Source organism: Pecten maximus, chromosome 3, assembly GCF_902652985.1.
Source record: "Pecten maximus chromosome 3, xPecMax1.1, whole genome shotgun sequence".
NCBI lineage: Eukaryota > Metazoa > Mollusca > Bivalvia > Pectinida > Pectinidae > Pecten > Pecten maximus.
The window spans coordinates 23,908,093-23,935,752 of NC_047017.1; the positions used below are offsets into that span (position 1 = coordinate 23,908,093).

The 27,660-nt window shown below is 35.3% G+C and overlaps 2 protein-coding genes across 2 annotated transcripts; one reads left to right on the forward strand and one right to left on the reverse strand.

Annotated features, from left to right (window-relative positions):
* Nucleotides 1–586: 586 nt before the first annotated feature.
* On the reverse strand, nucleotides 587–16,183 carry LOC117323644 (tubulin epsilon and delta complex protein 1-like). Its single transcript, XM_033878971.1, has 8 exons — nucleotides 16,032–16,183; nucleotides 10,336–10,435; nucleotides 9,866–10,071; nucleotides 9,013–9,177; nucleotides 7,314–7,412; nucleotides 6,825–6,911; nucleotides 4,466–4,654; nucleotides 587–3,876 (listed from the first exon to the last, which is right to left on the reverse strand). The coding sequence occupies exons 1-8, from the start codon at nucleotides 16,143–16,145 to the stop codon at nucleotides 3,490–3,492; spliced, it is 1,347 nt and encodes a 448-aa protein (XP_033734862.1). The 5' UTR covers nucleotides 16,146–16,183; the 3' UTR covers nucleotides 587–3,489.
* A 230-nt stretch (nucleotides 16,184–16,413) lies between these two features.
* Nucleotides 16,414–27,245, forward strand: LOC117323645. The gene is made up of 3 exons (XM_033878972.1): nucleotides 16,414–16,509; nucleotides 21,747–21,912; nucleotides 24,837–27,245. Exons 1-3 carry the CDS (start codon nucleotides 16,467–16,469, stop codon nucleotides 25,537–25,539), a joined length of 912 nt encoding a protein of 303 aa, XP_033734863.1. The 5' UTR covers nucleotides 16,414–16,466; the 3' UTR covers nucleotides 25,540–27,245.
* The last annotated feature ends 415 nt before the right edge of the window (nucleotides 27,246–27,660 follow it).

Sequence of the window (27,660 nt, forward strand, 5' to 3'; positions counted from 1 at the left end):
TTGCAATAGGTCAACTGAGACTTCGTCTCAGGTGACCTAAAAATGTTGGCAACTAATCCAGAAATCAGTACAATACACAGAAGTAAATTAGAAATATCTGTATAACCTTCCAACATATGGTGTATGGCAAGGTAGCTTGATAACCTTTCTTTATCTGTTAAGTATAGTAAGTAACCTTGACATTGGGACATTTTTTGAGGAAGTACTGGATAGTCTTTGAGTGCAATCGTCCTGACAGAACACAAGATATTGTGCATCAAATGATTTTCCATTTATATCAAGCGACTGACCTTGGATTGTTCTTCGAGAAAGCACAGGATAAAATTGGAGGGTGATCAATCTAACTATTCAAGATACAGTACATCAACTGATTTATAGCAACAGTGACTTCCTTTTATCTCAAGACCACAAAGAAACTCTCTAAGGAACCACTGGATAAAGTCTGATTGCAATTGGCCAAATAGAACTTGAGATGTGCAAAAACTAAAACATGGATGGATGGACAAACTGATTACTATAAGGCACCTTATTTCACAGTGCAGGACCCTAATAATGCATACCTGATCAAATGCTTTAGAACACAATGCACAAAGAAACAAATTTATTAATCTAAAATATTGAACATGATAGAACAAAGTCTTTCTATTGAACTTTAAAAATAAATTAAGTAACTGCATAAATATAAAACACAAATATGTAAACATTTCATGGACTATATTCCACAGGGCAAGTGTTAGTTTAAGTGGTACTATCATGTACTGCAGGAGTCATTGGCTCTTATCGGCTGTTAATCCACAAAAAATAAATAAATAAAAGAAGAAAATATGTCAGTCTGACCTTGATAAGGCCAAAATAAAAATATAGTTGGTTTGGCGTAACCCGCCCGACCCAGAAAAAATATGCCTACTTAGAAAATTTTATTGCGAAAAATCAAGCATTTTTTATTTAATGATCCGGAAATTTATGTCTGGAAGTTGCTTTGCAAGTTTGAAAATACGTCTCTTAAACCCAAATAAGCTTGGCGTGTGTTTCTTTTGTATAAGATCACAAAATAAATAATGGTTTCCAAACAGTTTATATCCTGGTTTGTTTTCGTATTGAAGGTTGAAAATCTGTTTTCAAGAACAGAGTAAAAATAACGTTTACCACTCCCTAACCCATATGTAAAACCCCCTGGTCGTGTTACAGCAAATCAAGTTATTTTTTAAAGATGGCGTAATGGAAACAAAAATTATGTGGATATATCAAGAATTACCACTTTTAAACTATCATTGTCAAACAGGACAGAATTCCTAAAGAAAGAAAAAGTGAAATGATTTAACAAAATGGTGTAAATTTTCTTGAGGTCATTCAAAGGAAAAATGTAGCAGAGAACATTATATTGCTTTCTTATCAGCCTACTGGTATATAGCATAATCTCAAAGGAAATAATATGTGAACACTGATGAATCTAATTGTAATGTTAGCATAAACACTATTTAAACAACTTAGAAAAGTTTATAAACATCTTTGATCGAAAAAAAATTACATGCAAACTTTTACTTGATACGCAAGAGTCATCATTTTATAATTACTGACCATAAATATATATATATACTTCCTAATACTGCTCCAATATATGCCATTAAATTATATAACAGGCTAAAATACATTCACTATATAATGATTATCTTTGCATTATTTTATCAATTTAGAAAGGGATTTTTTTTACTATTATCCTTATTTTATTTCACATTCTCCTGAAAAACATACGACTCTCCACTGTACCTTCCATGTAGCAAGTTTCACTCATCATTTTAACGACCTTCATAGACCGATATGGTTCTGTGCATAAATATTAACCGAGTGCAATTGTTTTATACAAAATTCAAAATCAAATATCATAACACAACAAATGAATCACAGATATGTTAATCACAACAAACAGTGGTCCTACTTACTCAAACAAATATGTCCATCTTAATAGAGTGTCTAATGCTTTACAACTGGGAAATTAACAACAGAATACTTCATTCAATAAAACAAATCAAGGTATGTCATGAATGTTTCATGTTGAAATTCACTATTCTCAATTCTAAACTCACTATAGTTTAGTTTTTATAAAGCAGTCATGTTTTATAACTATCCTATTGAATTATATTTCTTTCAGATAGTTAAATAAGAAATTTGATCCAAACATGCAAACAATGTATGTAATCAAAATTATATCTTGATCTAGAATCCTCTTTCCTAAACTGAACTCTACTTTGTGTACAATTGTAGCCGACTATAATTTACATAATGGAAGTTAAGATCCACAAATAACATTTTAGTTAGAATGAACATGTGAATTGCAGAAGATGGAGACAATGATTTTAACATACACACAATTCACATGAACTGGTCTCTCTACTTATGTAACAGGCATTACATACATGTACATCAGAATATTGCTATTATCTCTGATAAATGCATGGATAAATTAAGTATAGATGCTAAACTTACATCATTGATACACTGAAGCAAAATGATCCATTTTCAATACTGGTATGCAACATTAAGCCACCCAGATACAATTTAAGTGAATATGGCATTTGTCAAATGGTATACTAGATATTTAACAAGGGGACATAACTCTGTATGATAGTACAGGACACTGCCATCTCCAGGTGTAAAAAAATACAGTAGGTTATATTATTTACTGCAAAATTGCACCAGGAACAAAATTAAGTATTAACAAAGTACCATACATTGTTTATACAAACCTATAGCCCCCTCTAGTAGTACCAATGGGGGATTAATTACAAATGTATAGTCCCCACTAGTAGTACCAATTAGTGACTAATTACAAATGTATAGTCCCCACTAGTAGTACCAATTAGGGACTAATTACAAATGTATAGTCCCAACTAGTAGTACCAATTAGGGACTAATTACAAATGTATAGTCCCCACTAGTAGTACCAATTAAGGACTAATTACAAATGTATAGTCCCAACTAGTAGTACCAATTAGGGACTAATTACAAATGTATAGTCCCCACTAGTAGTACCAATTAGGGACTAATTACAAATGTATAGTCCCCACTAGTAGTACCAATTAGGGACTAATTACAAATGTATAGTCCCCACTAGTAGTACCAATTAGGGACTAATTACAAACCTATAGTCCCCTCTAATAGTACCAATTAGGGACTAATTACAAACCTATAGCCACCTCTAGTAGTACCAATTAGGGACTAATTACAATCTTAGAGCACCTTCCAGTTTTATAGATGGTAGACTGATGACCAAAGCTTAATTCGTACGCTGGAATTGCCAAAAAAATGCTACTTAATTATCAAACATTGAACAATGCTGTCTTAAGTAAGAAGTAATAACATGGCCGTCATTGGCTATTCCTCGGATTGCTGATCTTCTATTAGCTTTCCCTTCTTTGTAGAATAACGGATGCTGTATGCACGCCATGTAATGCCCTATCACTCACACAGTTGTACCTTGCCACAGGTGTATTACCGATATCCTTTTGGCTGAATACAAATAGAGTCAGGTATGCAACTGGCTATGGCATCCAAATCAGAGCAGTAATGTGACCGTTTACGCTGAGTTTCCAATTCTAGTCTTTTAAGTTGTGCCTCAAGAACTGCAATTTCTGAGCGAATGTCAGTGGGTGGGTCTGGACTATCCCCTTGTCCAGACCGCTCTCTGGCCGATACCTGCAGGTTTGATACCTTTTTACTGCTATTGGTTGTATTTCTTTGGTAAAACAGTCCTGGATCCTTATAAGTCTGTAGCATTTGCTCTGTGTTGTCCAGGGCTAGGTTTGCTCGCTGTAATGAAATCTCCATGTTGATGGAAGTGAGCAAGTTGTCCAGTTCCTGTTCAGTTACTGTACTTCTCTGTAACAAACCACAGTAGGTTATAGTGAAAGATTACCTCAACTACTGTCTCAGAACAAAAACATAATAGCTACCTTCCTTCATCCATTTCTAAAATATAGAATGGCAACCAATCAACAGAATGTTACAACCTAATGTTCAGTTTACATAGAGGATAATGAATGACTTACCTTTGAATTATAGCAATATAACAATTGACTGCATAACTTTGGTCAAATGATTTTTTTATCAAAAACTATTTACAGTAATGTATATTGCAGAAATTCATGAAAATGACTATTAATTCTTCCTTCGATCACTTCATTTGGATTTGCATCAAAAAGTTGACGAATTTCAATGCAGTGATTAGAAATGGACCATCGTTTTGATAGGTCAAAACACAAGTTATATCATCAATGCAAGTATAATTTTTTTTATCAAGTTGATGATTTCTGATATTTCACTGTAAAAATGCAGTAAATACAAATTCTGATTATTTCTCTTTAACTTTAAATAGACAATTAATGCTGCATGATAAAACATATTTTTGGGAAAGATAAGAAACAAATTCCTTAAGCTGTCTTTGTTACGGACATCATTAAAGTTTTACCTTGGACTCCCACACATCCTCCAGCTGCTCTATGATAGACTCGTACTTGACAATGGCCTCCTCTAGCTGCAGTCTAGCTGACTCCATGCTGCTCACACTATCAGGTGGAATGTTGTAATACATTAACTTTGTTGCATTTTGACCCCCAGAAATAGACGTGTCCTGCATCTTAAGGTCTAAGACACTCTCCTGTATAAAGAAAGTATCATATTAATAATTCAGTAATCCCCTACATTTAACATATTGTTCTTTGTCCTCGTTAAGTGTAAGGAAATAATGTAAAAATATTATTACTGTTTCAGTACCAGGGTATGGCATTTTCTCGACAGAATGTATGTAATATTCCCACATTTAAATATAAATCTTTCATCACAGCAACCTTTTTTTATAATTATCTTTTATTCAGATTTTCATCAATAACAAGAGATCCCAGAGGGATCTTGGCGCCCACCATTGAATGTTCTTCATAGGTTCCATGTCAGATTGATCTTTTCTCTACTTTTCTCTTCTTCTAAGTCTTACTAATCTGTGTAAACTCAGAAGAAACCTCTAGTACTTTTCAAACAAGGGAAACCTATATATAAAATTTAAGATTAAGACACCAAGGGGAACCTATATACGGAATTTGAGAAAGATTCCTTCAGTGCTTTCTGAGAAATAGTGATAACAAACTTCAATTGTCAAAATCCAAGATGGCTGCTTGTCGGCCATGTTGTTTACCGATTGGTCTCAAAATGCAATATGCATAACTAGGCACCTGGGGGAACCTACATATGAAATTTCAGGAAGATCCCTTCATTAGTTTCTTAGTAATAGTGATAACCAGTTTCAATTTTCGAAATACAAGATGGCTGCCTGTCGGCCATGTTGTTTTCTGATTGGTCTCAAAATGCAATATGCATAACTAGGCACCAAGGGGAACCTACATATGAAAATGGAGAAAGATCCAATCAGTACTTTCTCAGAAATAGCGATAACAATCTTCTATGGTCAAAATCCAAGATGGCTGCCTGTCGGCCATGTTGTTTTCCGATCAATCCCAAAATGCGATATGCATTACTAGGCACCAAGGGGAACCTACATATGAAATTTGAGAACGATCCCGTCAGAACTTTCTCAGAAATAGTGATAACAAACTTCAATGGTCAAAATCCAAGATGACTGCATGACGGCCATCTTGTTTTCTGATCGGTCCCAAAATGTGATATGCATAACAAGGCACCAAGGGAAACCCACATATGAAATTTGAGAAAGATCCCTTTAGTACTTTCTCAGAAATAGCGATAACAAACTTCAATGGTCAAAATCCAAGATGGCTGCCTGTCGGCCATGTTGTTTTCCGATCGGTCCCAAAATGTAATATGCATAACTAGGCACCAAGGGGAACCTACATATGAAATTTGAGAAAGATCCCTTCAGCTCTTTCTCAGAAATAGCGATAACAAACTTCAATGGTCAAAATCCAAGATGGCTGCCTGTCGGCCATGTTGTTTTCCGATCGGTCCCAAAATGCAATATGCATAACTAGGCATCAAGGGGAACCTACATATGAAATTTGAGAAAGATCCCTTCAGTACTTTCTGAGGATTAGCGATAACAAGAATTGTTTACGGACGGACGGACGGACGGAGGGAGGGACGGACGGACGGACGGACGACGGACCACGGACGCAGGGCGATTTGAATAGCCCACCATCTGATGATGGTGGGCTAAAAAGCAAAGCATTCACTCACTTGTATAGTAACACATATAAACATCAGCCTTTTATATTTTGTCCATATTTATTAAAGAGTACATACAATCTTGGGATTCTCATATTCATCCACACTAACACACACATAATTTCCATCTTTTTTTTTACATTTCAACATTTTGATACCCAGACATACATATCCATACATGTGTCTGACGCATATCTCAATCACTCAATGCTCATTAGTGTAGCTCAATTATGTCTTCATACAAGACAGGTGCCGCGATAGCTCAGTCGGTTAGAGTGCCAGTCCCGTAACCTTAGGTGAAGATCAGAGGTGTGTGGTTCAACCACATACCTGGTTTGTGTTTCTTGGGAAGCTGAGAAACAGACCAGTCTGTGCTGTCATGGCTGAGTCCATGGGCAAGACAATTTACCCTTACTGGTCTGGATTGCATGCAAGGGGCCTTCTGTATATTGTTCAGTGAGGTAGTCACCAGCTACTACAAGAAGACCCCACTTCAAAATGACACAGGCTGTTCACGGGCAATAAACACAGCAAACAAACGAACCAAACAAATCATACTTGACATTCTGGCACTTGAATAATATACAAAATATTCATAGATGCATAAAAATATATGAAAGTCCTACAATTTATCTTACCATCCACTTCCAAAACCTTTCCTCTTGTTCAGACCATACCAACAGTATTTGTAGCCGTTCATTGTCTTTTTCCAGTAGATGAAATACCTGTAAAACACAGATTGTATCATTCCTATGTAAAAGGACTTCATAAAGGAGATTAATAAACACCAAATACCACAGAAATACTTTTTCACCGACTGTCATCATGTCATCAGCGTCATCAATTTACAGTCAAACCCAACATATGTGACCTTCCAAGGGAGTCAATAAAAAAGGTCACATATGACAGGTGGTCTTTTAATCCAGATTCAAAGAAAATGGCCCGAAATAGAAAGTTCATAATTATTCTGCCACATATGTAAAATTTATCAGCTACAAGTATTAGTACAAATATGAAAAGAAATTTCCTCAGTCTTCAATTAAGATTGTGAATATAATCAAATCTGTCAAGAATTCAAAATGTAATTTTATATCTGCTGTTATTCAATATGTAAGTAATTGGTCTACCTTCTTCAACAGTTCCGGATGTTTGAGCATATGAACCTCGAGAGCTGTGAGGTGTGACAGACTGGGTGATAGAGACACTCCCTGTGTACACTCATGGACCTATAATGGAAAGCTAATATGTCCATCAAGCACTCAACAGTCTTTATATCACCAAAACAAAAACACCAGATGTCATCATCAGCACCCAGTACACAATAGCAAAGTTTAACCCTATCAACTCTATCCGCACTCTTCAAAAGTTTGAGCTTCTAATTAAAATACAATTTCATCTTAATTTAATGTGGATCCCAAAGAAATTCTATTGTAATCTGCCTCTATTTTTGTTTGTAGCTTTTGGTCTTTAAGTGATCGATATTTGGACACTTTATTTTTCTTTTTATCATTTATTGTCTTTATACTGTGGGCCTTTTATGTTGTCAGTGATGTAACATCTTTTTATTAACAATATCAACATTTTAACATTTGAAAGTTTAATTTCAGATTATGACTGTTACTACAGTGGACCCTCGATAATCCGAACACCTTCGTTCCCAGTCCAAACCGTCCGGATTACGAGTTTTCCGGACTGCCGAATTTCGTGTACCAGGTCAAAAAATTGTCATGTAAGAGTTATCTCCTTGATTATATACAATCCGTGACGTTTCATAAACACGTCTAATTGTCAGACTTTTTAACAATAAATATACTTATGTTTCTGATATGATTCTTGTTTTGTTTTGTAGAAAGTACAAAATAAACTATATTTATAAAAGAACATGTAAAGTGAAAGTTGTTTTATTTATAGCGGGCATATGTGACCTACAAACAACACATGCACATGTGTCACGTCCCGGAGGTTCACAAACAAGTAGAAATTACAAACGTTAAATACCTTAAATAAAATACCCGGATTTTACAACTTACCGTCAGTTCATGTTTTTTTTATGATTTTTACGTACCAGAAACCCCAAGCTATCTATTTAAAAGTACGCGACACCAGCGAGAACTACCCAAGATGTCCGATATAATTATTAAACCCGTATTCACTTAACAATGTGACGCTTAGTTAAGTATCAGACGACTATTGACTAATTTGTGTGTAATCAACCCAGTTCTTGTGATCACTGCTTAATACGTAAATGTGTATGTAATTAATAACATGCATCTTTCAATGAGTCGTCGTTTCACGTAACGGTGTTACAAAGCCGATATCCGTGTTTACCCAATACAAGCCTACCGATCATCAATTTATTACATGTATTTGAGATTGATTAAATTAAAACGTACTGTATGTTTGTGCATAAATTCTGTAACATCTAGGTCGTAGAGAAAAAGCAATGTACCGTTATAAAAACAAAAGTTACACATTGTAACACAGGTAAACACCCGGGGCTATGACCTGGCAGCGGTCGCTATGACTACGCACAGTGTCAAGCGATAGTCTGTACAGATGTCGACACGGGTGACTTGCCCCGACATTTTTTTCTCCTTGTGGTGAAAAAATCGTCCGGATTAGTGAGGGAAATTTACTAATAAAAAGTACGTTCCGTTCCCAAAATGGGCTTCCGGAATCGGAATCCGAATTTCCGGACTGGTGAGTACAAATAACGTTACGGAAATCCGTTCCCGTGCATTTCCGTCCGGACTGTGAGTTTTCCGGACTATCGGCGTCCGGATTATCGCGGGTCCACTGTACATGCAAGTATTAAGAATCCTGTACCTTGTGGTCAAGCTTGACCCTTTCTCTCTGAAGGTTATACAGACGTTTCAGACTTGACCTCATCTTGCCATTGAGGAGCTGCAGATGCTGGACCTTCTGTACTGGATTCAGAGACTTACTACAGGCCAGGTAGTTGGAGGAATGGATATTCTCTTCCAAATCAAACTGACAAATACAACATTCCAAAAACGTTTTCAGAGACCATGTATCATCACCATATACAAATGTAGTATCAATAAATATACTGAAAGCTTTCAAATCATTTAGAATTATTTTTTGGTATAGAACATATTACATGTACAACAAAGTATGAGTATAAACAGCCGAGCCAGTATCAAGAGTGCCTTGAGATTTGGGTACAACTCCTAGCATTATGGAGTTGTTCAACTCTACACAGTATGTTAAAACAGTTATACAGATAAATATATAGGGGTATCCTAGTACTGCAATCATTGTCTTAAGTTTGTAGAGTAAGTATCCCAGATGGAAACACTATCAGATGTCACTATATATTCTTCGATTCTTTAAAGGAAACACTATCAGATGTCACTATTCTTCGATTCTTTAAAGAAAACAATAAATGCTTCAAAGCGAATAATCATACATTTGTGACTTTGCTCCATTTATTGTAACAAACTTTGCATTTAATCTCAGAAGGTTGCACTCGAAGCCCACCCAAAATATTGAAAGATAAGGGAAGAAAGGTGGGGGTGAGTTAGTAGGGCAGGTGCTTTTAATAGGTTAATTACCGGTAACACAGAATACAAAATATAAAAGTTTCCTGTCAATCGAATGGGAAATAAAATTTTCATTGTAACATTGCTGTAATTCTATAAGATTGCAATCAACTAACCTCATATACAGATAGTGTGTTTTCATCTACTGGGGATGAACATTGTTCCATGAATTTGACAATAACATTTTCTTTACACATGAGCCAGGCAAAGGCCAGTAGTAGTTCCCTGCTACCTGAACTCATATCAATGGGTAGTAATGAAAACTCTTTGGAGTAGAACCCTCGGTTCTGCATACTCTTCTTCACATACACTGCAAGTTCCTCTGAAAAATATGAAAAATACTTAAAATGCAAGCATTCTTTTTTTTTCTGCATATAGACAAGTATATGCATCTGAAAGACATCTATGGTGAGAAAGAAAAATAAAGTCCAATATATAGGGGGTATATACAGTTTCTATTGGTATCTGTCATTAATAATTTCTCCTCAAAATGTATCACATTATTTATTATACAAGGAGTTATCTAGACCTAGATTTTACTGGGTGCACCATAGGTACATGTAATTGCTATTCACATACACTATACCTTGAGTAAGCTCAGAATATGCCTTGATGGTAACATCATCAATCACTCCATACTTCAGAAAATAGAGTAACTCAAACAAGAGTCTCCAAAATGGGATAGCCTGAAGAGGAAAAAAACAGTTCATTGAAGTAAAATTATCAGCAAATATCATAAACTATATCAGGCCTATACATCTGACCTAACAGTCATCTTTAATTCTTAGTACTTGACAAAAAAGATGTTTTAATACTTTTCATTCATAACATAAATATTTTGCTATCTCCTGAGTTGTATTGGTGTTAATAACTTGGTGACAAAATACAAGAATAAAAAACCCAATGAGTTGGAATATATTGTAACAATATTCATGTATGAGACTTAGGTGAAAAATGTGCCCACATACACAAATACATGCCAGGATCATATAACAACACAAGTTTAAACAAAATGTAACAGAGCGCATGATTGATTAAATTTAAATCATTGCATCCGCTAGGGATCGAACCCGGGACCTGTGGCTTACTAGTCTTACACTAAACCGATCAAGCTCAAGAGAAGATCTCTCTAGCCGAGCTCTATATATTACGGCTAGTATTTATCAGGGTTACAAAAACAATGAATGGTCAGTGGCACAGTGGTAACTTATTGTAATTTAATGTATATATGCAAATCTTATATCCATGAACTGTATCAGTTTACGATTAATCAAGAATTGTATTGTATTAACACCTAGGCGGCCAACGTTTGATTCGAAGTTCCAATATGAAAAGGTACATGTAGTTTGACAATGTCAGAGGGTAAAACGGGCACTGTTTAAGCTCCAACTTTCCAAGGCAGATTTACACTTGGCAGGCACACAATCATGATTATTTAGATTTCCAGACTTCATTGTAACAAATTGGATTGAAAATGGCGACCAAAAAGTTTTCATAAAAAAAAAAAAAAAAATTTGTCCTCATACTTCATATTTGCTCTACTTGGTACACGTACACAAACCATATTTTTAATCAATGCCGCCATGTTTCAAAATAGGGTACTTGAAGCGTCAGAATGATGTATCAAAATGTTTTGTATCAAAGTATTATTAAATTGGTGTGAATTAGTGATTGGACTGTTCAAATGGGATATATAATACGTAAACTGTAAGTATATATACACACCATTGTTATCAAGTTCTGACTTATATACAGTTGAGTGTAAGCTAACCTTTACGCACTTGTGCACTCCTACTAGTGCACTATGTTTAACCTAGTAGTGCACTACATTTAAGCTACAGGTAAACTTGTAGTGCACTACGTCCAGTCAGGTTCAGTTCAGTTCATTTTATTCCGTAGGCCTTTCGGCCCATAGGTGAAAATGACAACATGTGATAACATATCAATTAATAAATTATACAAGTAAAAAGGAGAGTGACCAACATAATATCATATTATGGTGCAATGACATGTAATTTCATAAATTCATTTTACATTTTACATGAAACGATAATTCGAAAAAAAAATTTACATGTATCTTTCAAAATGGTTTTACTTAGAAAACATATCATGCTTATCAAGATATAGAGGAAAATAACCAAGATAATATCTATATATATATATATATAATACATTTGTCTATATGATCAATACAGTTTTCAATTACGCCTTTTTGATGCTAGGTAAAGATATTTACCTAAATTGGACAATTCTCTTACATTATGGACACTTAGAAGTTGCGTTAATTTAAAAACAGATGGTCTTTTATGATAATATTGTTTGATAAATCTTAACCTTAAATCATTATAATAAGGGCATATCAAAATGAAATGGAATTCATCCTCTACATCTCTTAAATTACATTTATTACATATTCTGTTTCTACGTATAATACCATGATGTCTACCGAATTCAATATTCAGTTTGTAACATGACAGCCTGAATTTTGTAATCATATGTTTATATTTACCTTCAATAGGTTTACGTAAATAAAGCTGGACACAAAAATGATCTATCAAATGTTGATATAATAAACCTTTTGGTGAAACAGATATCTTTGCTAGAATGTTTTGGGTGGTAATGTCGATTAATCTCTGTCTTATTATTTGAAAAGCATAGTTGATCGGAATGAAAGCATCGAACATATAATCAAGCCCTAATATTGCTAATTCAGTCTTGATATTACTTACCCACTTATCATTTTCTGTCACACGTTCATCATAACAAGTTTTCACAATTAGGTTTTCTGTTTTCTTCAATTTTAGCCAATACTTAAACACTCTTAGTTTCCTAACAACCAACATAGGAAAACGACCCAATTCACAATATACTAGGTCATTGCTTGTAGATTTTTGAACCTTCAGTATTTTCTTACAAAAGTTTAAGTGTACTCTTTCTACATCAGGCGCTTTGTGCTGTCCCCATATTTCAGCTGCATAACATAATATACTACTTACATGTGAATCAAAAACTGAGCAGTACGTTTCTATGTTAAGGCAATGGTTTTTAAAGGCAGATGCTAACGAAAATAATGCCTTCCTACCCTGTTCTGCCAGATGTTTCTGTGTTTTTGTAAATTTTCCATTGTAATTAAAAAGCATACCTAGATATTTGAAGCTATTAACAATTTCTACATCCAGCTCATTATATTTCCACGATTCATTATATCTAATTTTCCCACCGTTTCTAAAGACTATGTGTGACCACAAATCCCTATACAGGTAATGGACAGTGCCACTGGACACTTGTGTTACATACCTGTAGTTGTTACATATACAGACCTGTGTTAATTGACTGCCTTATATCTGTCATCCTGACTTTACCAGGTATATTTAAATGTTGATAAAATTTTATCGAATATTAACTCAAAATAAAATTGGCTGCAGTTCTTATATGATATATTGCACATGATGAATTAAAACTCTATCAATTGGATTTGTAGTGGGTTTTTTATCATTAATTTTTATTAAAACGATTTCATTATAGTGTAAAATTAAGGTTTATCTTCCTGATTTCAAAATTTTGATGCTTTTCATTTATTTTCTTTAGATTTAATTAATATACATTTCATATTTATGATTAATTCTGCCTTAGGCCTTGATGACTGTTTGTAGTTTTTTTCTCAAGTACACTGTATATGTACATATATTTCAATATTTATTATTTTATCAGACAAAAATATTTTTAAATTCAATGTAATGTTACTTCACTAATATCTGTTAATTCAACCATGAAATCATTTCATAGTACATAATCAAGAATCAGAAATTTTGTATATTCTCATTTATGTTCTGAAAGATACATATAATATATCTATACAAGTTATGTACATGTACATGTATATATGTATAATTGGTACTCTCAGGACATGCCTGTTGTCATGGCCACCTGGGCCCCAGGACCACCTTACCACCACCTTATGGACCTCCATAACACCTTACCTATATATATATATGTATCAAATGAGGATCAGTCTAAGGTGTGCCTGTTTTAACACCTGGCTATAATTTTGTCAAGTCCCCAATTACCCCCCCCCCCCCCCCCCCCCCCCCCAGGGGTCCATTTATAGCATGCTGGTCAGGCTCCTCTGCCTTACCTATCGGTAATTAGCATCTAACACTACCCATATATAATATCTACCTGTGGATGTTTTTCAATAATTTATAGGTTTTTTATTGCCAATCATCAAAAAATAATTAATTTTTATATACATTTTTCTTCACAATAAAGATATTCAATAAATATAGTTTATATGCTGATTTTCATTAATTACAAGTACAAGAAGAGGTAAAATCCCCATAAGTTATACATTTTAAGGTAAAGAATAATAAATAATTTTCTTAATGCAATAGGGAAACACTTAAATGCTGATCATAATGTATCCCAAATTTTGTTTTTAAACAATATTGCAAAAAACACGTTAGCGTGAACTGTAACAAAAAAACCCACTTTGGCTTAAGTTCCAAATGTGTATATAATATATTTGTTAGCAGGTAACTTTATACAAGAAAGTTATGAAATTACAAATACAAGCTCAATTAAGTGTTGTATAATTCAAGTGTTGCATGACAAGCACAGCTCCAGATACATGAAACATGTATGTGTGTTATATAACTATAAGCTTAAAACTGTTGCCCTCCCCAAGTTTGCCAGTATATGTATTTCATAACAAAAATGACATTAATTGTTCCCTCAGGCCATTATCTCATTCTGTTACCTGTAACTGATACATGTACCTGGAATCAGATCCAATATGTTAGATCTTCAAAGTATTAGATACCTGCACAGAAATTTCAACTATTTCAGTAAAGGAAGATCAAGGTGTAAAGGTAACATATACCTTTTATAAACTTCAAATTTTGAAATGTAGAAATGCTATGATCACTTAATTAATTACCAGTACATTTGATTACTTAATTAATTTCTTTATGTGTTCAGGTTTCTGACTTTAAGCATTGGATGTACACATAGAATGTACAACATATATCATGGGCTGAATTAATATTAGGTTTTGATAAGCATAATATCACATCAAAAATGAAATTGTGAATATGCTGCTTAATTTAATCTGAAATTAAACTACAATATAAATTAAATTTATCAAATGTTCAAGTAACAATAATTGTTTTCAAATGTTTTATTATATACTTTTATGTGAAGAAAACAAAATTACTGGAATTAAACATAAATGAAATATATAACTGATTAATCAATACAAAATATAAAGTACCAAAGGATAAATGAAACTTGGCTTGAACAATTTAACTTGGTTAAAGGATTTATAAAGTAAATCTGTCTTAACTTAGTTACAGCATATAATAACATCAAACTAAACTTCCAAAACCTTTTTAATAACTCTTTGAATATAACAGCTAGATAGCTTTATACAGTACAGGTAAAAATCGCAGGTAGCCTTTGGTACTGCCCATTACCTGTATAGGGGTTTTGCTGTTCATCACCTCCTAGGGTGTAGTGCACTACTAGTTTATCTGTAGTTTAAATGTAGTTCACTACTTGTTTAAACAGCACTAGGTGTAAAAGTTAGCTTACACTCAAATGCAACTGTATACTGACATTATTGTCCATTTCTTTCTGTCATGAGATCAAGGAGGAGCTTTTGCGGTGTCAAATGGGGTTCGTTTTGCTACAGGGTGGTTGACGTCAGAACCAAAAAATTGCTGGAGACCATGCAGTTAAGTAGTGCTGTTTTAGTATCACCTGTTCAACTTCATGGGTTTTCCCCAGGTACTACTGTGTTTTCCTCCCACGGCCACACTAACAAGACCTTTTCTGCGCTTCCATCAAAGCCATCAAGCGTGATTGATATAAGTTGATTAAAATGTATAAATTCTCTTAACTTGATTCACAATCGTTGCAAAATAAAAAAAAAGTTTGATTAATAATGTATCCCAGATCTGGGATCTGGCATCCACCATCTCCGTCCGTGTAAAATGGATCTTTTCTCTAGGCCTATTTGTACTTTTTCATCTTCTTTCTTTTCTCTTCATTTAAAAGATGGATATTTTCTCTATTTGTACTTTTTTTTATCTTCTTTCTTTTCTATTCATTTAAAAACAATGTACAAACGTGCATATGATCCACGAATAATCTTCTAAAATAGTATAATGTACTGCACTGTATATATTTTACATACTGCAGCTGTACTGTACTGTAGCCAATATATAAAAGTGTCAGTGGTAAAATGAAAAAAAGAACATGATATCTAAGCATCTGGTAACTTACTGCTTCATCGCTGTTAAACTTCGCCAGTCTGAACACTTCTGCCTTAACCTTAGAAGTGCCATTTCTTCTCAACAATTTTGTTAATAATTCAATCGTTTCTCTTACTTGAGACATGATTTATGATTCAACCATATTTTTAAAGCCAAAACATCTGCTGTGATGACCTTAGAAGAGCAATGATTACTATCGAAGTTGTTAACATCTTTACAATCAAACGACATATTTTGTTATTCTGTATGTGCTAACCACAATGTTTTTGTTGCTGATACATAAGTAGAATTAAACAAAGAGATGTCAGGCGAATAAAATATTTTATTGAGCAACTAAATAAAACAAAAATTATGGAGGTTATCGCGACAACCGGAAGTTAGATGCACGGCGCATTCGGTTCGACAACGACGTAAATATTTGATCCCCCTACACTGGGACTGGAAGATGTCAGAACAAACATTAACGACTCAACAATCCAATGAAAAACGTATGATGTCAATAATTATATGACTTTGGTTGTTTAGATAATTAACCCATAGAAGAGTAAGAGTACACGTCACTCTAAAGTTATAGTTCCATCACTTTCAACGTGTCACATGTACACTTCACACCTCACACTGGTCAGAATAATAGATAAGGCCACGCCCACTGGTGGTCTTCTTTGGTTTGGGTTAAATAGGGTTAAATAGTGGAAAAAATGCAGATAAGCTGATAACTACTGATATTGTCATAGCTGTGAAAAATTGAAAGGTACCAGGGGAAAGGGAACCAGTCAATCTTCATTTTGGTATATGATATTTAAAAATTGGTAAAATAATAAAGAAGAGATTGACTATAAAAGCTGCCTATTTTACAGTAATACATAGCCAAACAAAAAAAAAGTTTAAGGAAAAAAAAACTTCAAACGGTTTTAATTTGTAAATCTTTGGGGTTTATGGTGCACTAGAATGCACCACAGAGCTTAATTTATATATTTCATTTTTTTTCGGGGGGAAGCACACCCTGACACATTCCGCACTCCCCCCCCCCCCCCCCCCCCTAAAAAAAAATAAGCCGCAAGGCCCCCCCCCCCCTCCCCTTTCCCAAAATCCTGTATCCGCCACTGGTCTTGCTAACAAGTATGTATGTTAGAATATCTTTCATTCAAACATACAATTTAAATATTGTGTCATATATTTTTTATTAATGTTTTGATTTTAAATGATTTAAAGTAACATCATTTTCATTGTGATATGTAAATGTAAATCGTTTACAGTATATGTGAGATATAAGCCCCTTTCCCAAAACAGACGATAGCTTTATCTGTGATGAGTTCATCCCCCACCCCATCATCCTGCAATTAGTCCCCATTGTTCTCCCACTCTAACAACACCATGAACATTACCTGTACCCTGTGTCAGCAGAGGATATGATGGGGTATAACCATTGATGCAAATGGTTCTGGCAAGCCTACACAGGTACTATTGTATCTGAATCACTGAAGCATAACGTTACAATACACAGCTGATTAGCTTTTCAAGGTCAAAATGGGCGATTCCATGTCATAAGGGGTAGACAGTTATTCATTTAATCAAAACAACATCTTTTTAGCTTAAGTTGAATTCTTTTTACATTATGATGTCTGTTTTTTCTTTTCGGCTTAAGTTGAAATCTTTTTAACTTAAGCTAAAAAACTTTTTTTGCATTATGTCTTTATTCAGCTTATATTAAGCTGAAATGAATTCAACTTAAGCTGAAAAGATTTCAACTTAAGCTGAAAAGATTTTAGCTTAAGGTAAAAAGATTTCAACTTAAGACAAATAAATGTGCATTATTCAGCTTAAGCTGAAATCTTTTTAACTTAAGTCAAAAAACTATTTGACTTAAGCTACATAGGTATTAGATATTAAAACGGCTTACCATAAAACCACACAAGTCAGACACCAGTGGGAGGGGCTAAAATATAGTGACATCACTAATCACTGTATAAAGGCTTGGGCTAAAGCTTCTGTAGGATGAGATTGAATTGTTGGTCGACTTTGACTTTGAGTAGAACTAAAATCTTAAATGTGCTCTCACAGGACGAAAATTCCGTTACATAGAGCTTCATTATATTTGCAAAAGAGTTGTAGGCTACTTTGCAAAACATTTTTTTGGCATTTCTAAGATTATGCCATTCTGAACAAAATTCTTTCTAAAGTAGGTTAATTAACACTGTCTGCTCATTTTCACCATCAAGCAATCATTAATGTATTTGATTTATCTTCAGAAGAAATCTAAATCAATACAAAAATGAGTGGACAAGTTTGATAACAATTAATAATTAGAATATCCTACTATTACTTTTGGAGTTATAGCCCTTTGATGTCCCTTTTTTTAGCTCACCTGCCTGAAGGTGTGGCATATCCGTCGTCCGAGTCAGTCAGGTGTCAATTTTTTCCTTTAAACAACTTCTTCTCAAACACTGCGAGGTCACAGACCTGATAAGTTTGTTCAAATGAATGACATTGAACCACATTCACTGTCACGTAACAGGGGTCAAATATGCTAAAATCTTTAAATAATTTCTTCTCAATAACCAAGAGGCCCAGTGACTTGATATAAGGCTTGTAAATTATGCATGGGTGAAGGTCTACAAAGGTTGTTCAAATGCATGACCTTGACCTACATTTAAGGTCACAAGACTCAAATAGGCTAAAATCTTTAAATATAAACTTCTTTTTTGTAACTTAGCGACCAAGGGAGTTGATATTGGTTCTGTATCATGTTGGTTTGAAGGGCTATCAAGTTTGTTCAAATGAATGTCAAATGAATGGCCTTGACCTTCATTCAAGGTTAAAGGGGTCAAATGGGTTAAAACCTTTAACCAACTTCTTCTTAATAACCAAGTATGTAGTATGCTGGGGTGAAGGTCTACCAAGTTTGTTCAAATGAATTAGCTTGAATTACATTCAAGGTCATAGGGGTCAAATAGGCTAAAATCTAAATGACTTCTTCTCCATAACCAAGAGGCACAGGGACTTTTTATTAGGCCTGTAGCATACTTGGATGAAGGGCTACCAAGTTTGTGAAAATGAATGACCTTGACCTCACAGGGGTCAAATATGTTAAAATATTTAAACAATGATTTCTTGAGAAAAGAGTCTCTCAAGATCTGATATTGGACCAATAGTATGCAGGAATAAAAGCTTACCAAATTTCTTACATGAATAAACCTAGCCAGCCTTCTGTTCTAGAAGTAGGTGAGAGATTTAGGCCAATTTGGCCTCTTGTTAAGAGTTATGACCTGGCCTGTATGCAATTGGTGAATATATATTGAATGCCGATCCATTCAATAACTTTTGAGGAATTATTGATGAATGAATTTGAATTTAGCTTTATATCAAAATCACTCTTATACATTGAAAGCTTGGATATTTTGGATAACCACAGTAATAATACAAACGGCTACTCACTCAATATGTAAAGGCTTATAATTATATGCATTATATGCATATAACTGCAGCTTCCTGTTTTTTCCCAGGAAGTATATTGTGCTAGTATATACATATAAAATAGTTTTTATCTCTAGAAATATCTTTGGAACAGGAAATCAATATTGTTATATAAATTAAGATATCGTCCTACATTGTATGAAGTGGCAGATCCTTGAAATGCATGCGGAAATCTTAAATTTTTACTGAAGTAAGTTCCTTTCTTGTATTGACCTGTTAATGTGTAACGTAGGGATGTGGTCAGGACTCTATGGTTCCCTCTGTGGATATGATAGAGATACAGGGGCCCTATCGTTCAACCTGCTAACAAAAACACTTTGTATCTTTGATAATTTTTGCACATTTAGTGCTTATTGATCTGATAAAATGAGAGGTTTGAATATCAATGTCATCAATATCTATGCAGTATAGAGTACCTGTAGGTACAACATGGACACAATAGGGGAAGTAAAGAGATAAATTCTTCTTCCATACAGATGAAGGGATTTTAACTGAATTTGACCTGGAGGATAAGTTGGTAAAAAGGGCTCAATAATTCATAAATAGTGGGCGTGTCCCCTAGGGAAACAGAGAGGCAGGGTCCAATACTTATTATAGAGGAAATATGAATTTTAATTGGTATTAACATTAACATGCAAGCCATGAATTCCATCTGGATCACTTTTTCTTGGTGTGTGTGCATTGCTAAAAGCTTTTGTTAAAAATGACGTACTATCATTTTTAAAATAATTAAATCTTATCCATGAATATATATTCAAGGCTGCACTGATATTGTGGATTTATACAGGTCTCATATTATGGCCCAACTTGGAATCTATGACGTACTAATACAGATACAGATTGTAGTGTTTACTGATATTGTTACATACAGCTGATCACCATGAATCAGCTGAGAGATGTCATATTATCATTAGATATCTCAATGCTTGGACTGATTGAGCTCTATAAGACAAAGAAGAAAAGACACTTATTATAATAAAAGAGATTTGATATGCTCATCAAAATTTGACAGATAGGATTAATAGTATTATAGTATGCCAATGTCATCCATCTGTCAGACATACATTTCTTTGTCCACAGATTAGGTAGTGTTTTTAGCTCACCTGCCCGAAGGGCAAGTGAGCTTATGCCGTGGTGCGTCGTCCGTCGTCCGTCCGTCCCTCCGTCCTTCCTTCCGTCCGTCCGGCGTCAACTTTTCATTTAAACAACTTCTTCTCAATAACCAAGAGGCCCAGGGACTTGATATTGGGCCTGTAGCATGCTGGGATGAAGGGCTACCAAGTTTGTTCAAATAAATGACCTTGACCTTCATTCAAGGTCACAGGGGTCAAATAGGCTATAATCTTCAAACAACTTCTTCTCAATAACCAAGAGGCACAGGGACTTGATATTGGGCATGTAGCATGCTGGGATGAAGGGCTACCAAGTTTGTTCAAATAAATGACCTTGACCTTCATTCAAGGTCACATGGGTCAAATAGGCTAAAATCTTCAAATGACTTCTCAATAACCAAAACTCCCACAGACTTTATATTAGGCCTGTAGCATGCTAGGGCAAAGGGCTACCAAGTTTGTTCAAATGAATGACCTTGACTTTCATTCAAGGTCACATGGGTCAAATAGGCTAAAATATTCAAACAACTTCTTCTCAATAACCAAGAAGCCCACTGACTTAATATTAGGCCTGTAGCATGCTTGGTTGAAGGGCTACTAAGTTTGTTCAAATGAATGATCTTGACCTTCATTCAAGGTCACATGGGTCAAATAGGCTAAAATCTTCAAACGACTTCTCAATAACTAAGCAGCCCAGGGACTTAATATTAGGCCTGTACCATACGGGGTGAAGGGCTACCAAGTTTGTTCAAATGAATGACCTTGACCTACATTCAAGGTCAAATAGCCTGAATTCTTTAAACAATGATTTCTCGTTAGCAAAAAGACCCGATATTAGGCCAGTTGTGTACTGGAATGAAGAACTAGAAAATCCATTGACAGGAAGAAATTAGCCTCACTGATATTTGAATAAAGTGGTTATCAGCATAGTATCTGCAGAAAGACCCTAAATCAACTTCAAAGTTGCTGTAAGGCCAGGTGAGCGATACAGGCCCATTGGGCCTCTTGTTTGATTTGGCAAAGTTTGGAAGAGTTATTGCCCTTTGTTTATTTATAGTCTTACAATTTTGCTTTGATATCTCCTTCAATTTTGAACAATTGGTACTTATTGGTTTTTTTCTCTTTTTTGTAACTTACAGCAAAAAAGACATTTGAAAAGGTAGTCGCCTCCTTGGAAGCATTATCTGTTGACACTAAGAAGATTTTTGAGAATTATATAGAAGTTACCGATACCTACTATGTTGGACATGAGCCGCTACCATTTGATGTGTGGTTGGAGGCTAAAATGCCTTCTATCGTCAGAAGGTATTTTACTTACCATTCTATTCTATGATTTTGTTTAGATTCTTTTTGTAACTATACAAACAAGTATTTTTTAGGTCACCTGAGCCAAAGGCTCATGGTGACTTATTGCAATGACCTTTTGTCCTTCATCGTGTGTTGTGCATTGAATTTCACTTGTGCACACAATAATTTGAGTATATAAATATATATTGATTTTCATGAAAGTTGGTTTGTAGCAAATTGCCTTATATCAATAAGATCTCGAATCAGTTCAATGATTGGGCCAATTCAACTGTAACCTACTACAGAGTAATGGGCCTTTGTAGTGTTATTACCATTGGAACTTGTACACATGATAACTTGAATTCATTTTAACTTGGTCATGAATGATCAGCATCTTTGGATGATAGTCTAATGGTATGCACTTGTAGGCCTGAAGAATGACCCCCCATCCCCCCAGGGGCTGATGGGTGGGCGAAAAGGGTCAAATTGACTAAATATTTCAGAACTCAGGTGAGAGTTAAGGCCCATGGACCTTTTTTTTTTTTTTTATGTGGTGGTGGGGGGAGCGAGGGGAGAAGCGATAGGTAGAATCACTTTGTTTGTCCATCCATCAGTCTATCCATGAAACCTTTTAAGGGAAACTACTCCGATATTGTGTGTTGAATTTCATTATAACTTCACAGCTAAAAGTACATCATATGTATGCATGAAGGAATGGAGATACAATTCAACAATTTTGCTGAAGTTAGGCCCAGGTTTACATTTAGAATTTCTGCTTGATAAACCTTGTAATGCATCTCCTCTTGTGCCAACTTTTGGATTTTATTATATCGTGGTAAAGTGTATGTACATCATTAGCTCACCTGCCCGAAGGGCAAGTGAGCTTATGCCGTGGCGCGGCTTCCGCCGTCCGTCCGTCGTCCGTCCGGCGTCAACTTTTTCATTCAAGCAACTTCTTCTCAATAACCAAAAGGCCCAGAGACCTAATATTGGGCCTGTAGCATGCTGGGGTGAAGGGCTACCAAGTTTGTTCAAATGAATAAAGTTGACCTTCATTCAAGGTCACAGGGGTCAAAAAGGCTAAAATCTTTAAACGACTTCTTCTCAATAACTAAGAGTCTCAGGGAGTTGATATTGGGTCTGTGGCATGCTGGGGTGAAGGGCTACCAAGTTTGTTCAAATGAATGACCTTGACTTTCATTCAAGGTCACAGGGGTCAAATATGCTTAAAAAAAATTAAACGACTTCTTCTAAATAGCCAAAAGACCCAGGGACTTGATATTAGGTCTGTAGCATGCTGGGGTGAAGGGCTACCAAGCTTGTTCAAATGAATGACCTTGACCTTCATTCAAGGTCACAGGAGTCAAAAAGGCTAAAATATTTAAACGACTTCTTCTCAATAACCAAGAGTCCCAAGGAGTTGATATTGGGTCTGTAGCATGCTGGGGTGAAGGGCTACCAAGTTTGTTCAAATGAATGCCCTTGACCTTCATTCAAGGTCACAGGAGTCAAAAAGGCTAAAATGTTTAAACGACTTCTTCTCAATAACCAAGAGTCCCAGGGAGTTGATATTGGGTCTGTAGCATGCTGGGGTGAAGGGCTACCAATTTTGTTCAAATGAATGACCTTGACCTTCATTCAAGGTCACAGGAGTCAAAAAAGCTAAAATCTTTAAATGACTTCTTCTCAATAACCAAGAGTCCCAGGGAGTTGATATTGGGTCTGTAACATGCTGGGGTGAAGGGCTACCAAGTTTGTTCAAATGAATGACCTTAACTTCATTCAAGGTCACAGGAGTCAAAAAGGCTAAACTATTTAAACGACTTCTTCTCAATAACCAAGAGTACCAAGGAGTTGATATTGGGTCTGTAGCATGCTGGGGTGAAGGGCTACCAAGTTTGTTCAAATGAATGACCTTAACTTCATTCAAGGTCACAGGAGTCAAAAAGGCTAAAATCTTTAAACGACTTCTTCTCAATAACCAATAGTCCCAGAGACCTAATATTTGGCCTGTAGCATGCTGGGGTGAAGGGCTACCAAGTTTGTTCAAATGAATGCCCTTGACCTTCATTCAAGGTCACAGGAGTCAAAAAGGCTAAAATGTTTAAACGACTTCTTCTCAATAACCAAGAGTCCCAGGGAGTTGATATTGGGTCTTTAGCATGCTGGGGTGAAGGGCTACCAAGTTTGTTCAAATGAATGACCCTGACTCACATTCAAGGTTACGTCGATCAAGTATGCTTAAATCTTTAAATGACTTTTAGTGAATAGCTTAAGTGCCGAGAGACATTATATTGGTCCTGTAGCATGCTTTCAAATAACTGCAGGATCCATATATGAAAAGATCACTGCATTGCAGGTGAGCGATTCGGGCCCATTGGGCCCCTGTTATTATAAAGGATGGAAACAGTAACGTTGACAAAGAAGAAAATATTGTTCTGGTGTTTTAATTATGGCTATATAGCTACCTAATAGAACCATTTATATTAGGCTATGTATAGGTAGGCATCGCAGCATATCTTAAATCATTGTTCATGTAAGTACATGTAGCAGCAACATTTGCAAAAGTTTTAATAACTAAAATAAGTAGAAGCTTAATGTATCCCAATTATATCTGTCTGAATTTAAATAAGACTTATCAGGAAGTTTCAGTTTGAGAAGACTATATCATGTTTGATTTGACTTGTTGAGCAGCAGAATTTCTGAAAATAATATTTTTGAAGTAACATTATGATTATAAGTAAAAACATGATTGCATTATCTGAATCAATGTTTCATGTACATGTATTCATATTTTAAACTAAACTACACTAGTACATGATGTTTATGGTCAGATTACCATTAAGACCTGTGTGCTTCATGTTGATGTAATACATGTTTAGCTGATCATAGTGTAAAAAATATAGATCAAATGTATTTTAAAGAGTTATGTTTTGTTACAGAGATGGTGACTTTATTGGAGTCTTAAGACCGAGTAAAGAAAAAAAGAGGAACACAGAAACAGAAGAATCTAAAACAGACGAGGACGAGGAAGATTCTAAAACAGACGAAGATGAGGAAGATTCTAAAACAGACGAAGACAAGGAAGATTGTTCCTCAACAGATGAAGATAGTTCATCAACAGATGACGATGAAGATGAAGAAGAAGATAGGTTTCCGCCACATGTTATGAAGATGATGTACGCTTTCTCAAAAGCGATTGACTCAGGACAGGAAGTCACAAAACAGCTACTTTTTGATTTAGCTAAGCGGTTTGATGTCACCTCCGGAAAGTGGATGCTGATTCCAGTCACAACTGGACTCAAGGTTGATGTTCTGTGGACCAAGGTGGCTCGAGCTATTGCTGAAGGCAGCATTCCATGCTGTCACTATGCCAAGGTGTCCACTATGACTCCTGAAAAGTTGAATTCAAATGCTGTAAATCATGTCATTTGTATCTACAACAACGATTTTCTCAATTTGGATGAAGTTAGAGATCTGGAAAGCGGTATTCGTTCAATTGGAATACGAGGGAAGCTATCTTACAAACCTGATATTTTCACATACTGTGGTGTATACAGGAGAAATCAGTGGGGGATATCTCCGATCATTTACCAAAGTAACTATGACATCAAATCCAAGCAGTCAAAGATTGATTTGTTTTAGGAGAATTACGATCATACTCCATAAACTGTGGTATTCAAAATGCAGTGAGGACATACCTTGTTTTGGAAAATGTTTCCATAAAAAATTGCTTTTAGTACTGTATATACCCCAATGTTTAAGTTGCAATTGCTGATCTGTGACCTTGTTGATTACATTGATTTCTGTTTTAATGACTTATGTTTCCTGTTGGTAGACAGCCATATATGGTAAATATCTGTCAAAGTACAGTAATGATCTTGTTTTGGGAAATATGTTTAATTGTCAAATGTTGATCGATTACCTGGAGTTGGTTTCTATTTCCATGTGCCATTAATGTAATTGCTGTTGATAGAGAGCCTCACTGTACATTTTTCTCGTCCAAATTACATGTACTTGAAAACATTTACCTTAATTAATATCACAAGTAGATTTAAGTATTGAGGTGAAGGTGCTTGAATTATATAAAAAATCTGCATTTAGCACAAGCTCCGATATAGTTATTCTGAACACTATTATTTACAGCATTAACAAAAGCAATCAACCACTATATGTACAAAGATCATGACATTGTCAAATTAATTTTATTTTGCCACCTGAGACAAAGTCCCAAGTGATCTATTCTAATCGCCTTTAGTCTGTCCTTGTGTGTCGTCTATCATGCATTCCTAACAATTGAAATTTTTGATTTTTTCTTAGAAACCCCTTAACCAAATTCAATGAAATTTTGTAGGAACCATCCATGGCAAAAGGTCAACGAAATTTGTTAATTATTTGGTCCCCAACCCACAGGGGACTGAGGGGCAGGACCAAAAAGAGTCAAATTAACTGAAATTTCAATGATCTTCTTCTCAAGATCCCAATAATGTAGAATCGAGTACTCTTCATAAATGGAAAGTTCTTAAGCTAAGGTGCTTCACCAAAATTTTGAATTTCCTGACTCTGGGGTGTCATGTTTGCCCCTAAGGAGGGAGTAAACATTACAATAGTTTATATAGGAAAATCACATTTTTGACTATCATTTGATGAACTTTTATTGGAATTAATTCTAACTTGGTTTGAATTATCAGTATGGGATTGTAGTTAGACTGTATGCACATGTTGGGACTGGCTGACCCTCAGGGGCTGATGGGTGGGACCAAAAAGACTTAAAGTTTCGAAAATAATCTTGAGACCCAAATAAAGTAGGATCAAAGACTCTTCATAGATGGAAGAGTCTTAAAGTTGCTTTCCCAAAATAGTAAATTTTATTACCCTGGGGTCTCACGTTTGCCCCAGGGGAGGGGGTAAACTTAACTGTAGTTTAAAGTGGGAAATTACATTTTTCAGGATGATTTGTTCAATTGCCATTGGAAATAATTAAGACAAACTTGGTTAGAATTATAAATATGGGATGGCAGGGGTCGATGGGTAGGCCCAAAAAGGGTCAAATTGACTTAAATATTTCAGAGCTCAGGTGACCGTTCAGGCCTATGGGCATCTTATTACTGAAATTACAGTATGTATTAGTAAGCTGTATTCTTACTGTGGTTTTTAGACCCTAGTCAGCTGTAAGTGCCAAAATCAAAAGCTTAAAAAGCTTATAAAATGTTCTTAAGTTCTTGTTATTGGTTTAATGTTGTTAGCTTTGTATTTGCATCATATCAAATATGATTAATCAATTGTATGTTTTTATTTTGTGTTATAAAATTAGTTATCAACTCAAATAAATTGCTTAATAATTGATGAGAGTTGTGGTACTTGTTTTTTTTTTTTTTTTTGCTTTTTGTTCCTTTTGGTACTGCTATACATCAAATCTTTGACCCAGATGTTTGGCAAGAAGATTCAACATCAGGACTAACAAAGGACTTCTCACAAAACCTCCCCCCCCCCCCCCCCCCCCCCCCCCACAAACATAACCTCCTTCCCAACACACAGAACCTCCCTCCCCACACACATAATCTCCCTCCCCACACACATAACCTCCCTCCCTACAAACATGATCTCCCTCCCGCCCTACACACAAAACCTCCCTCCCCACAAACATAATCTCCCTCCCCACACACATAATCTCCCTCCCCACACACATAATCCCCCTCCCCATACACAGAACCTCCCTCCCTATACTCAAAACCTCCCTTCCCACAGACATAACCTCCCTCCCCA